This window comes from Larimichthys crocea, chromosome XXI, assembly GCF_000972845.2.
Source record: "Larimichthys crocea isolate SSNF chromosome XXI, L_crocea_2.0, whole genome shotgun sequence".
NCBI classification, from domain to species: Eukaryota; Metazoa; Chordata; class Actinopteri; family Sciaenidae; genus Larimichthys; species Larimichthys crocea.
Window position 1 is genome coordinate 8,034,982 of NC_040031.1, and position 13,488 is coordinate 8,048,469.

Here is a 13,488-nt window from a genome sequence, read left to right on the forward strand (position 1 = left end):
AGTAGGTCATATCAATATACCCCTGGAGTGAGGAAGAGGTTCAGGTGTTTATGTAGCAGAACTTGGTTTTGAGGGTTTCCTCTGCAGAAATTTTGAAGAAACGTATGTGCCAGGGTCATGATCTCATTCATCTTCGTATCGCTCTGTGCAAAAACAGAACCAAACAAATGAAAGGAGACGTTATCAGAGAGAATATAAGACAGAAAGACAAATAATCTTTCGGTTTCAGTTTCTTTTCTTACTCACCATCTCATAGGGGATCTGCAGCAGGTCCAGCACCACAGTATGGGCACTCATGTTCTTCAGCAACCTCTGCTGCTGGACACGACTCTTCTTGCCGTGATAACACAGGCTACTGAGCCGTATGAGGATCTAAAAAGCAAACACACATCTATTATAGACATGTTATAGAACAAAAAGATAAGAATGACCTGGAAACAGAGACACAAAGCTCACCTCCTTGACAATGTTATAGTTGTTTGCTTTCATGCTGTCAATTTCAGGTTTTTTGTCTCCATCCTGGACTGGGCTCAGAGCAGCCTCCTGGCAAGAGACATGCATGAAGAAAAAAATCTTATCTAGTAACTACATTCAATTATCAGTGTTAATTTAATTAATAATTGTAACAGTAACAAATGTTAAATATTTCAATCAGTGTAAGTTTATGCCAGAGTTAACTGAAGCTGTTGTGTGAAGCGGTGTTCACTCCAAAAGGTTTATCTTTGGCATGCAACAACCTCTACATTCAGCCTCTAATTACCAGGCATTTGTCACGATGTGGTAGAAAAAGTCCTTGCACTGATCTTTATCATCCTGATGTATACATTATTGTAACAATAATAGTCTAAAAAAACAACATTACACGTTACAGGCCTGACTAATAAAAGCAGGTTCCTGTTCTGTCAGACATTATTCTTAAGTATTAGACTAACAAAACAGCTTTCCATCAGCTTTGATGAACAATAACAACAAACAAAGAAGCCTTTTATAGTGTAGCTGAATGACTGGTGGGATGTTTAAGATAAATTTAGTAACTTCCTGTGGAGAAAAAAAAGTCACACTAAAATTTCAAGAGTGAAATTTTGCTTTGAGATGCTGTATACCATTAAACGTTGGTACAGCACCTCTGTGTTCTGTTCTTTGTCCTGCCTGCCCCCCTGGTCTTCACCACTGTAGACTCCAGTCTTCTCCACCCACAGCTCTGACTTCTCAACAGTCAAACGCAGCTGATCCAGGTCTTCTTTGATCTGCATGTAGCTTTTAACGTCCTGCTCTGAAACTAGCAGCTGGACCTGGAACACACACACAAACACAAACACACACACTCAATGAGAAACAAACCAGATATAAAAAGGTTTTAAAAGAACAATTTGTGTGTAACCATATCTCTGCCAAGAAGTCTCATGGCACCACTTTGGAAATTCAGCGAGTTGTTAAAATGGGAGCTTGTGCAGCTCTGGATTCCAGCTGAGGAAGCTCTTAGTGAGACAGTTTACAGAAGCTGCAGTTTGGCCCTTTGGAGAAAACTCCTAATCCAAACTGATTACATCAACCATGACAAAAATCCCTTAACTCAGGAAGTGTCTAATGCCACACTCTGTCGCTACCTGTTTGAAGGCCTGCAGCACCTCGGCTCTCTGGCTGAAGTGTTTGAAGATGAGCTGCAGTGAACCAGACACCAGTGGGGGATAATCTTGCATGATGAGGTGGATCAGAACCCTCAAAAACGTCCGACCACCCTCATCGTCCAGCTCCACTGCGCTTAACTCTGAGCTGAAATCATACACATGCACACGAAGTCAAGTTTTGAAGCAAGTGCAATAATTTCCAAAGACAATAAATTATTCGAAAACAAGCAGATTACATATTTATTAATTTCTCTGTGTGAATACAGCTTCACCTACCTCCCTGCAAACATGGTCTCTGCTTTGGTTGCAATCTCATCTATGTCTGGTTCCGAAGCTGGAGACAAATAAAGTGGACAGCAGGTCAGTAAAGTATGGCAAGCTGGAGTGGAAACACATTTATTGCTAATAAGAGAGAATGAAGTCTCACGCATCATTGGGGGTATATCCGCCAGAGAGGTGGAGTTGTCAATTATACTCTTGTCCCCAAACTCTTTCTTGTAGATGGACAACAGGTATGTTATCCTATAATCCAACCTCACACTCAGGATGAACTAACAAAGAAACAAAACATAGAATCAAACAGTTGAATAACGTCAGAAATCACTAAAAGTATATCGAATCGGAGGTGCTTACTTGCAGGATCTCAATGATCTTTAGCTTCGTGTCCATCACCATGACATCCTCGTTGTCCGGCATGAAGTGTCCCTTTCCATAGCGCAGGGAGGGAGGGGTGTCGGGGAGGCTGTGTGGCACACCTCGACTCATCACCATCTGAGTCATCATTTCCCCGACTCCGTGGATCGTACGCAGGACATTGTTGCCTAAAGGTGACATTCATCTTCACGTATTTGGCATTGTGCATGTGTGCAAAATCATTTACATTTATTCACACATATTGACATATTTTAGCTGTTTGATAATGTGCAACCTCAAAAGATAAATCAAATTCAAAGGGGAAATCTACTGGATGGCCCAGAAACCTTTTCCAGCAATGTTAAACAATTCCAAGTTGCAATCTAATCTAAATAATTTTCTTAAAGCGAGACCTGTATCTTCTTTTTTTGATCTGCAGAAAGTCATCTTTAACCTCATACAACATGTCTATTTCTGTAACTTCATATTTTGGTTTCACTGACACGTAGGCTTCTTTATCTGGTCCAAAAAGTCCTTTAACAAAACTATTACCCCATTTCTTTTCTTCCTCTGCTAGCTCGGTGTTACTTTCACAGTTGAAATCTAAACCCTAATGCTTTTATGCATGGCCGTGCTCCTGCATACATTTATTATCTGCTACACCCATGTTTCTCATCTATAAACCTGTGGACTCCAATCGAACAAGACAAATCATTTCATCATTTCAAGCTTAGTCATAGATTGTTTTTATTGCCTACTTTTTTATTTTGTTACCCAGATTATAGAGCTGCCTCCTCACTGTTTAATTATCTTAGTACCTTAATTAGGAAACAGTTTTTACTCATGGAATATCTACTGTTAAACATACATACAAAAAAATAACCTGAGTTGACCAATGCAATGAAATAATGCACTTATACTGTGTAGCAGCACTGACCAGCCTCTGGGCTCTTGTTGAGCTTGTTCATAAAGGTGAGTGGGTGTTGTACAATATCCAGGATGGCCAGCAGAGTGCGTGTGAGACGCAGCAGTTCACTAAAGCTATAGAAACCAAAGTAAACCAGGTTACGAGCCAGATTCACCACCTGGAAGAGAGAGAAAAAACAAGTACATCATTGAAATAGCCTTTGTGAGAAAAAAAATGTGTATTTGAACAGCGCTGAGTTTATTTTACCTCTAGTGTGAGTTCATTCTTGTCTTTATCTCCAAATGGAAAAGGCTGGGTGACCACATCCTTCAGGTATTCTTCAACGAACTCCATAGTGGGAGCAAACTTCCTTTTCATCTCTTCTCTTGAGGGGTCTGTGGACTCATACTCAAACCTGTGGTAAAGCAAACCATGATCACAATCACAAAAATCAGCCTGTACATGAAAGACATAATTACGCAGACAAATGCCTACTCATTGATGGTGATCTTGGAGGGGATCTCAGTCCAGAGGCGGGCATAGCGCACAGGCACCACAGCCTCCTGTGGGTCACGGTCCACATGCATATGCAGCATGAGTCGGCAGAACGAGGCTCTGAGGTTGTAGGGCAGGCAGTCATCAAACATGCAGCGCAAGATCAGATCTACGGGTAGCTGACTGGAGATCTGATTGATGGCTAGGTACTGACGGTCCAGGCACATTTTAGCAAACAGGTTGAGCTGGTCCCTACAGAGGAGGCAAGGGACATAAACAAAAAGGATCAAAGGGATTTTTATTTTGCAGATTGGATGTGGGAAGAAAAATAAGGGGGGGTGGGGGGCTGAAAAAAACTCTTGCATGTTTGTTTTAGCTATTTTTCTGTTACTAGGGACATTGGGAAACTAAATGCAAGAATACCACTGTCACCTGTAATAGGTGATGATGTCTACATCCATCTTGTGGTTGCCCTTAGCATCCTGGGCCAGGTGGCGAATGGATTTGCCATGAGGCTCCGTATGGCTGTCGATCCAGTAGAGCCAAACCTCCTCATCCTCCAACTCCTCCTGCATCAGAGACGACTCCAGGGTGGTCTCGGTGTTAGGGATTAGTCTGGGGGAGGAAAGAGAAAGAAGGAGCGCGGGAGAGAGTGTGACACAAAGCAGTTACTAGAAAAACTGCACACATTACAGTATGATGGAGAGCTGGTGGTGCTGCTGCTGCTGAAAATATCATGCTGCAGAGAGTACTGTATGTGCGTGTTTATACATGTTTAAAAATGAATGACGATATGAAAAGATTAACTTGGATGTTTTTTTTAAATATAGATACCACAGAGTGTGACTCACTTGGTCTGGATGAGGATATCCGCGTTTGAGGGGTTCAGCATAAATTTACAGATAAGCTCCTGTGTGACAGGAATGGCGGTCTTGTTGGACACACAGAGATCTGAGAGATAATCCAAGAATCTGGAAGAAAAGACAAGACGTGATTCTACACATGAAAGTTTGTGTGCGTTCCTGACAGCATGTAGCAGCATTTTTAAGTCCCCCATGTTAAAATGTTTTGGAAAATCCTTCCTGTTTTTACTGTTGCTTTGTGTGGGTTTCTGTCTTTTACAGTATATTTGACATGCAAAACATGGGGACACAAAAACAACAACACCATGTAATACACGTCTTATGCACTCCAATACAAGTTTAAATAGGAACGATTCTGTGTATCTCTGCTAGTGTCTTACGTCTCGTGCACATTGTCTGCTTCTTTCTATATTTTCTATTATTAAATTGTTCCCTTGGGTCATGTGATATTTGGGAGGTGTTTATGTCTGACCTGGGCTCTCTGTTGCGCCTCAGCAGCTTCACAAAGGTCTCGATCTCTTTGTGTGTGATGTGTTTTTCCAGAAGCTTGCGGTTGTTGTGCAGCAGGGCAGTGATCGTATCCTCGGCCAGGATCTCATACCCAATCTGAGACTGCATGATTGAGAACTTCTTGGCTATGTATTCCTACGTGGCACATACACACACACACAAAAAAGAAAACATGGTTATAAACACTTGGATGTAAGTGGTAGTGAAATGAAGTAGAGAGGGAAAAAAATCAATACAGAGAGCATAAAAAATGTGCTGAATCACTGCCTCTAGTGTGTTCATTTACCCATAATCCAGGGAATAAACACCTTGACTCTCATTCATGATGTTACACAAGAGAGCTGCCTGTCATATCCACAGTCTGCTTGCCAATGAGCAGCTCGGCATCAGCTGTTTATTATTTGATGACTACTGTCATCAGTTAATCTACTGAATAATCATTTAACCGATTTAGCAATTATCTTATCCATCCGTTCATTCTCTGTGAGACCTTATCCTGATCAGGGTCACCGGGGGCTGGAGCACTCTGGACAAGCAGTTCACCAGTTCATCACAGGGCTGACACATAAAAACAAACAACCATTCACACTCACATTCACTCTTATGGGCAATTTATAGTCACCAATTAACCTATTAAACCTGTGTGTCTTTGGACTGTGGGAGGATGCTGAAGTACCACACAGAATGACTCCAGCCGGGGTTTCAATTATCTTATAACAAGGCAAAAATAAGTACACCTAAGACTTATTGAGGCCCATGAGGTGCTTAGTTTACTTGATGAGCACAAACACCACCACCCTCCTGCCATCTCCCACTAACTGGCAAACGTTTGTCATTTTTACTACACAAAATTAATTAAAGTAAGTGTATGTAACTTTTTCACAGCAGACATTTAGACTTGTTATATTGGAGAAGCACAGGTGATACAACTAACATAACTGATGGCTCTGTTCTACTCAAGCGTCCCTGCGAGCCATAACAGTGTGTGATCATTAATTTTATTTTACACCTGTGCTTTATTATGCACACATTTTCTGTTGCTTTAATGAAGTGTTTATAGGGTGACGTGACTGGGAGTGAGCGGTACAAGAACAAAAGCAGGAAATTAAAAAGAACTTCTGGCGACAACTTCTTGTTTTACTTGTGATAAATGGTGCTTATCTGTGACATGCTGAATTGGCGGAAGAACAAGCGGAGTTAGCCAAATGACTCAGTAGAATCAGTTATGCAGGTTTATGTACCTAAAGTTATCTTAAGCTAGTTAATAGCAACCATCAGCCACTCGTCGTACCTGGATGAGATGGACCGTAACAGCTTGAGTGTATTGAGCAGAAAAAGGGTGTGTTTTATTCCTTCTACATAAAACTTTTATTTGAGTTCACTTTCATTATTAAACTTGTTATGGATTATTCTGTTGATCCGCAAATCGATTTAAAAGACAGTTTGAGCACTATTTCGTTTTCTTGTTTAAGAGCATCATTACAGCAGCTGTGGATCTTGTATAGATTTTTCCAGACAGTCGGGCAGAATCTATACAGATAAGCTCCAAGTGAAAAGCCGACTCTCTGTCCTTAAACTACCCCATATCCCTGTGATAATGCGCATGTTAATGAGCCTAAAGAAAACTTGTGTGGAAGGGTTGAAACATGCCTGGTTCTTGCGATAGTCCTGTTGGGAGTGGCGTAGCACCCTGTAGCAAAGTCTCAACATGTACTTGAAGTGAGCATAGCGCTGGTCTCCCAAATCCTCCAACCTTAGCAACGGGCCTTCACCCTTATCTGTGAACGGAGCACCCAGGATGCCAAAGATCTAGAGAGGACAGAACATAGTTTGATAAACAAATCTCTTAGTGGCGATTTGTGATAATTGTAAAACATCACACTAATGGAAGCATGATACAATTCAAGACATTTGAATCTGTCCTGGACCCTTGTGTTAAACTTCATCACATCAATCTGCTTTCTGTCCACACATAAAGGACAGATAGAAGTTGTGCTGACCTGGGCAAGGATGTTCTGTTCCCTCATGAGCTTCTGCCTTTCTCTGTTGGGTGTAGAGGTGACCACAGACAGAACATCCTGGCCGTTGTTTGGTACCACACACACAAAGAAAACCAAGTCCTCCAGGAGCTTAGTCACAAACCTGAAATATATATTAGGCAGAAATAACTCATGTGAAATCATAATATCGTCATCTTGTGCTACCTGTGTGTGTGTGTCCATGCGTCTGTACCTCCTCTCATTCTGAGCGATGTTCCCAAACTGAAGCTTTCTCACAGTGGACTCCAGGACCTTGCTGGCATCGTTGGCAAAGTCCAAGTCTCTGACCTCCGACAGGGGAACAGATACGATGGCAAAAGCCTCTTTGTCCTCTTTAGTGGGACAGGTGCCAATCTATTGTGACAGCCAAAAGACATTTTCAAATAATGCATCCATATTTGTTTTACTTGTGTGTCTATTTGATTGTGGGTGGGTGTGCAGAGACCTTGAGCATAACTGGACGCTCCTCCTCTGCATCAATGGGGACACTGGTGCTCGTCACCCAGGTGTTGGTGCACAGGTGCCTCAGTCTCACATAGGAGTTTCTGAGGAACGATGGGACAAGTAATTTATACCACACAGCCTAACGGCATGATTGCTGCTGTAAATAAACTTAAACACATCTGTCTTGGAAAGTCAGTTAGCGCCATATCCAGTCTTAAAATATTATTGGAATGTGTGGAACGTTGGACACGTCCTCAATGGACGCCATTTTGGGGTAAAAATGGCAACCAAGGAAGCAACTGGAACCGAATCAGTAGCAGTGAAGAAAAAGTGGTAAATTGTTTCAGCCGTGCACAGCAGCCATACTCAAATTGAGACAACACTGCCTTGAGGAAATTAGCACATTACACTGGGAAGTACATTGTGTACACAGCGTACTACACAGAGGTGTACTAACAGAATAATCCGAATTGAGACATGGCATTAGTCTTGGTATAAAATAAATGGGTACTACTGTGTCAACTGAATGAGACACTTCCATTAACTTCTCTTTTAGTTCCACTTGTTTGTGAAATTATCTAGTAACAAGTGTCAGCATATTCGAGATTGTTCTATTGCTAATAACAAAATGATACTCTCTTGAGGAAAATTAACAAAAGCAGATGGTTAGGTGCCAAAATAAGTGACATTACCTCACCCTAACGGCAGATCTTCTGACAAGAACTGCTGTGCTTTGTGCGTTTAAAATGCTCCCTGTGGATACAACTACAGCAGATGTAACATGTTATTTTTATTGTTGCCCCAATATGAGTGACTGACCTGGGCACGAGACAGTCGGCCCGCTGCAGAGTGGTGGCATCCAGCTCAAACAGAGAGGCAATGTCATTCCCATGGGGAACAGAGACCAGGGTGAAAGCAATCTTCTCTGCTGCTTGATGCTTCTTCTTGGAGAACACGATATCTGTCTCATTCTGCAGCACACACAGACACAGAAAGGGGAAAAAGGAAGAGAGTCAGCAGTCTAAAAGCTTATATAACACAGACAGGTAAGTTGTTTATCAATACTCACTCGATGGATTTTGTACAGTCCCAGCAATCTTACAGTACACAACCGTACATGTCTCTTTGTGTGCTCAGTCAAGTTGAACGCAGGGCTTGGCCACACAAGTGTGTTGACACAGAGATGAGCTTATACTTAGATTAGATATACTTTATTCATCCCACCACAGGGAAATTGACTCACGGGGAAATTCACTCATACTGTTGACTAACTATCAAAAACACTCAAAGTGATGGTACGATTAATCAATGAATGGATCAAAAGAAAGTTAATATACATTTTTTTTTGGATTATTGATAAATCTATTTGCTGTGTCTCTTTCATCTGTGACAGTAAACTTAAAATATTTGGTTTTGAACTGGTTGGATAAAAGAAGCAGTATACTCCCATTGGACCGAAAATGTATGGACAAATGATTATTTGTCTATAAATGTATTATGATTAACTCAGTTGCTGATAAAAAGACAGAAAAAAAGAGGCTGCAGCCATGAATATTTGCTATATTACTTTAGATTCTGACATTACACATGATAGTTACACCGGATACTCTAAAACAAGTGTTACAATAACTTGATTGATTACTTTTCTGTCCACTACTCGATTCATTCATAATTTGTTTAGCAGGACGACAACACTCTTACTAAAAAAAAATTCAACCTTGTGTCAGAGAACAAGTATTTTTAAGTCCTTGAGCCCAAAAAGCTGAGCATATACGTGCTTTGTGTCAAGTTTCCATAACTTTACACACATACTCACATAAATACCAATAAATGATCCCAACTGTTGATGAAATCTATAAATGAGGACAGACGGATGTGAGCCAAACTATACTGTCACAGCTTCTTACACTAATGAGGTATCAAATTACACAGAAATGTAGCCAGAGAGCCATGACTCTCTGTGTGCTGTGTGAGACACTGCAGTATGTAGGCTGGTACAGTCTACGCTGTGCAGATGCAGCAGATAATGGCGAGGGTTAATTTCTCCCACTGTTCTCTGCATGTCAATGGGAAGCTCCCCAGAGTTGCCTCCACGCCTCAGCTTCTCTATCCTCCTACTCTTCCCCCCCACACCCGCCTCCCCCGCTCTGCTGGTGACTCACCCCACCAGCTTAGCACAGGCGAGTGAAGCAAAGCAGACAGCACGTCTGCCTCCCCTCCATCCCCTCTCGCAGGGCACCCCCACACCCAGACGTTATGTAAGGAGCCCCCTGTGTGTCTGAAATTCAGCATGTGCATGAGAAAGAATGTGTGTGTATGAGGCTGAGGCAGTTTGTGTGCATGTTGCTATGCATTGCCAGAATACAAATGTGCAAGGTAGCTAAGAGCTGAAAGAAATGTCTAGATATAGATTCAGAGTTCGTGTGTGCATACAGTATGTGTGTGTACGAGTAATTTGTGAGTGTGAGAGAACTGGTGGTATTACATAACCAAAGGATGAGGAGACAGCGAAAGGGCCTGAAGTTGGATAGACAACGAATAACTGCTGAGATAATCTTTTTTTTTTTTCTTCACTAAAGCACTCTTCTCTTCAGTTCACAAACTCATTCTCTAGTTCAGTCAAGGGCACTTGGACTCGTCTGTGTTGTAAAATTGCAAACTATTTGCATTGCTTTGCATGAATACTTAGTATAGAGAATAATGTGAAAATCTGAGGTGCTTGTCTGATTGACTCACCTCTTTTTGAGGCTCCACCGTGCTGTCTTTGAATACGGGGTTCACCTGCAGGGAAACCAAGTGGTCAGTGACCTCAAATCTAGGAAGCTTTAATGATAATCCTCTCATTATCATCCCCCATCACCCAAATTCAAACTATTCAACTGCAAAAGATGGGTGATAGTCACCATATCAATGGGAATACTGCCACCTACAGCACATCCTCTAAAATCCTCTTCAAGTGTGTCTTATTCAGACACTGAAAAGTAGATACATACAGTTTGACAAAGGGTGACTCAGACAAAATGATTGCTGCAGTGCATGCCATTTTCTAAAAGTACTGTGTAATTAAGCACAATCAAAACCAGCTACAAAATTACTTGGATGAAAACACATTACAAAGGCATGACAGAGGTTGAGGAGTAAATCTCACCTCAGCTGCGAGGTAATTTCCAGTCGCCAGGTGTTTGAAGCGGAAAAGACTGTTCCACTGTCCGGCTCCGCCTCTACAGGGGTCATAGTGCACAACCTGGCACAGAAACACAAAGTAAGAAGCATTAAACACCTAAAAACATCAGTTTTTGTCTCCTGTTTACGATGTTTTCTGTTTCTTGCGAGTACATAATTTAGTGTCAGTTCTGTGCTTGCTAGTTTTCAGTTTACGTCTCTATCGGCATTACAACACTGCTTATTTTGTTAGACTGAACAGCTCCGCGTAGGACAGGAATTGTTTTTGGAAGATTTCTGGGACAATAATTTACAAAGCAAATGAAACATGGCTTCATTTTCAGCACTCGGTACACCACTGTCGGTTCAGCTCATCACTGTCATCTCAGAGTGAGTCAGAGTGAAAGTCACCATCAGTGCCAAGTACAACAAGAATTTATCTTTGTCACAGTGACACAACAACATGTCAACGGCTGATATGGCAGAAACAGCTGAGGAACAACAGGAACTTCAGTTTAGTGAAAGCTGATAAGAAGAACAGAGTACAATAGACTGTGGATTACAGACGTTAAAAGTGGCATACATTATTAAAAATGTGTTATCAAAGAGGAAATTATGACTCACATTTGTGAGGAATGGCCTTCAATTATGACAAAGGTTTAATTTAAGAGCTTAAAAATTACATTTATTTTGTTGAAATCTTTATTTTTCTTAAGCGGGGTCTCTATTTATGTATGGCTGGTCCATAAACTGAAAAGTAACCAGAATATAAGAGATGAACATGACATGTTTTTTAAAACAATATGTTTGTAAGTAGCTTTGAAGACTTTAAAGAAAGAAATAGTTTTTTTATCTGTATGTGTTTTACCTCAATTTCCCAGAGAGCCTTAGAGCTGGTGGCCGAGGTAGCAGACTGCCGCAGCGTCGTCCTGAGAAAGACGTGCTGCATGTTTTTGTACTCGTCACAGGTCAGGAACTTCTCCTGCTCGGCATGAAACAGCCTCACCACATCTCCCTGACAGTGGACACATACAAAACATGAGATCACTGCAAGATAACGGCATGTTGTTTGCCATAAAAACATGCAAATCACATGAAGTTCTGCTGAAAAGATGCAGTGAGAAAACAGATCAAGTAATAAAAATAAAACAACAACAACAACAACAACAACAACATACCCCCTTTAGCACATCTTCCTTATAGTCGCTAAACTTCATGAACAAGGCGACCTTCCAGCTGGTGTTACAGTTAACAGCATTGACCTGCAGCATGAAACCGAAAGTAAAGGGAAATATGACATGATATTAAGATTTATGTTTTATGTGGGAGTTATGTTTATCAGGACATACAGGTAAACTAGTTTTTTTTTGGTGAAAGGTTGTGGCGGCTTTTATCTGACAACATCTTCATGTTTTAGCAACTGATAGAAACAATATTAAATGAACTAGTCCCACCTCTTTGCAGCCAAAGTTGTCCAGCAGCTCGATGTTGCTGGCATGAAGAGGCTGCCCTGCGTTTACTGGCATCAGCACCACCTTGTCGCCAACCACCACCTTGAACCCAATTAGAGACAGTCATATCCCAGCAGTAGACACAGGCTGGCAAACATCCAGCAGTGTTCAAGTGGATAAAAATGGGAAAGTAACAGTGTGTTCATGCAAGGGGTTTTCCTAAAGGTCTGCAAACATCCCCTTTTTTTAAAATACAAGGAAACAAAAGGTGCTATGTGCAACAGCAACAGGCTGAGCTGAAAATGGGCTTATTCAGACTATGGTGAGTGGACATGAATGCAGCATACAGAGATATGGTGACTTAAAAGTACACTAGCTGCTATTATATCATCGCTTGCATAATTCATGCTGTCTAACTCAATCCAAGTTATAATGGACTATACAGCTGTAGCTGAATCTCATGTTAACCAGTCACACAAAAGCACAGTGCGGCTTCAGAAATGCATGGCTCATCACGTGGATTCCAATGCTGTGTTGGAATATTTCAAAACATTTGAAATACAATGAAGCCATATCAGTGAGACACAGTAGATAGAAAGTAACAACCAACTAGATGCTTTTAAAGCTCAACCTAAAAGCCTACATGCATTGGGAAGGCCAGTGCATCCATGCTTTCTACATGATATTCTGTGTCTGACAGAAGAAATGCACAAACACACCATGCACAATCAAGAGCAATACCTTTAACCATAGGATGCTAAAGCCAAAGGGGAAGGACAAAATCAGAGAGGTTACTGGAACAGGACGAACAATTAACTGACAGTCGGCTCACACACTGAATCTGCTGTACTTGAATGTCAAGTTGTTGTACAGCACTTCCTGTCTATTGAAATATGTGTGGCACCAAGTGGAGGAGAACCTACATTATCTCCTTCGCTGCGGAGCTTCCAGAAGGGCTGAATGTAGAACCAGGAGCCCTCGTTCCCGGCCGGGTCCAAAGAAACCCGCATGGCGTTCTTCTCAAGCAGAGCAGGGAGACGTTTGTTCACCGTCAGGTACTTATTACTCTTAATGTGCAGTAGCTGGGACAGAAGAATCAGGGTGTTTAGATAGTACAAGAGCAGTGGGGCAGGAAGTGTGCTTCTTTAAGAGTGACGGTCCTGCATTAAATAAAAGTATGTGAATATAAACTGAAAAATGTATTATTAAAAATACTCAGAAAAATGCCTCCTGTGACAGTTATACTTTTATATATTATCATTATCTTATTACTCGTGCAACCATCTGTAAGCTGCATTACACCTGTTGGTTGAGGTGGAGCTAATTTTAACAATTTTATGTAGGACTGTAACTCAT

General features: G+C 41.4%; 1 protein-coding gene across 2 annotated transcripts in view; it reads right to left on the bottom strand.

Moving 5' to 3' along the window:
- The window catches only part of itpr2 (inositol 1,4,5-trisphosphate receptor, type 2), a 54,431-nt gene that overhangs the window by 34,855 nt on the left and 6,088 nt on the right, over positions 1 to 13,488 (bottom strand). The window contains exons 5-29 of one of the 2 annotated variants that reach the window (XM_010737695.3): positions 13,056 to 13,214; positions 12,136 to 12,234; positions 11,860 to 11,943; positions 11,550 to 11,696; positions 10,668 to 10,763; positions 10,256 to 10,300; positions 8,339 to 8,490; positions 7,521 to 7,620; positions 7,269 to 7,429; positions 7,037 to 7,178; positions 6,687 to 6,845; positions 4,999 to 5,171; positions 4,515 to 4,634; positions 4,096 to 4,278; positions 3,664 to 3,915; positions 3,436 to 3,583; positions 3,199 to 3,346; positions 2,262 to 2,449; positions 2,056 to 2,179; positions 1,905 to 1,962; positions 1,608 to 1,773; positions 1,104 to 1,292; positions 457 to 543; positions 247 to 372; positions 21 to 143 (exon numbers count right to left, since the gene is read on the bottom strand). In XM_010737695.3, coding sequence (XP_010735997.2) covers positions 21 to 143; positions 247 to 372; positions 457 to 543; positions 1,104 to 1,292; positions 1,608 to 1,773; positions 1,905 to 1,962; positions 2,056 to 2,179; positions 2,262 to 2,449; positions 3,199 to 3,346; positions 3,436 to 3,583; positions 3,664 to 3,915; positions 4,096 to 4,278; positions 4,515 to 4,634; positions 4,999 to 5,171; positions 6,687 to 6,845; positions 7,037 to 7,178; positions 7,269 to 7,429; positions 7,521 to 7,620; positions 8,339 to 8,490; positions 10,256 to 10,300; positions 10,668 to 10,763; positions 11,550 to 11,696; positions 11,860 to 11,943; positions 12,136 to 12,234; positions 13,056 to 13,214 — 3,429 coding nt within the window. The remainder of the gene's footprint in view (positions 1 to 20; positions 144 to 246; positions 373 to 456; positions 544 to 1,103; positions 1,293 to 1,607; positions 1,774 to 1,904; positions 1,963 to 2,055; positions 2,180 to 2,261; positions 2,450 to 3,198; positions 3,347 to 3,435; positions 3,584 to 3,663; positions 3,916 to 4,095; positions 4,279 to 4,514; positions 4,635 to 4,998; positions 5,172 to 6,686; positions 6,846 to 7,036; positions 7,179 to 7,268; positions 7,430 to 7,520; positions 7,621 to 8,338; positions 8,491 to 10,255; positions 10,301 to 10,667; positions 10,764 to 11,549; positions 11,697 to 11,859; positions 11,944 to 12,135; positions 12,235 to 13,055; positions 13,215 to 13,488) is intronic. The other variant, XM_010737696.3, reaches the window with a different exon arrangement.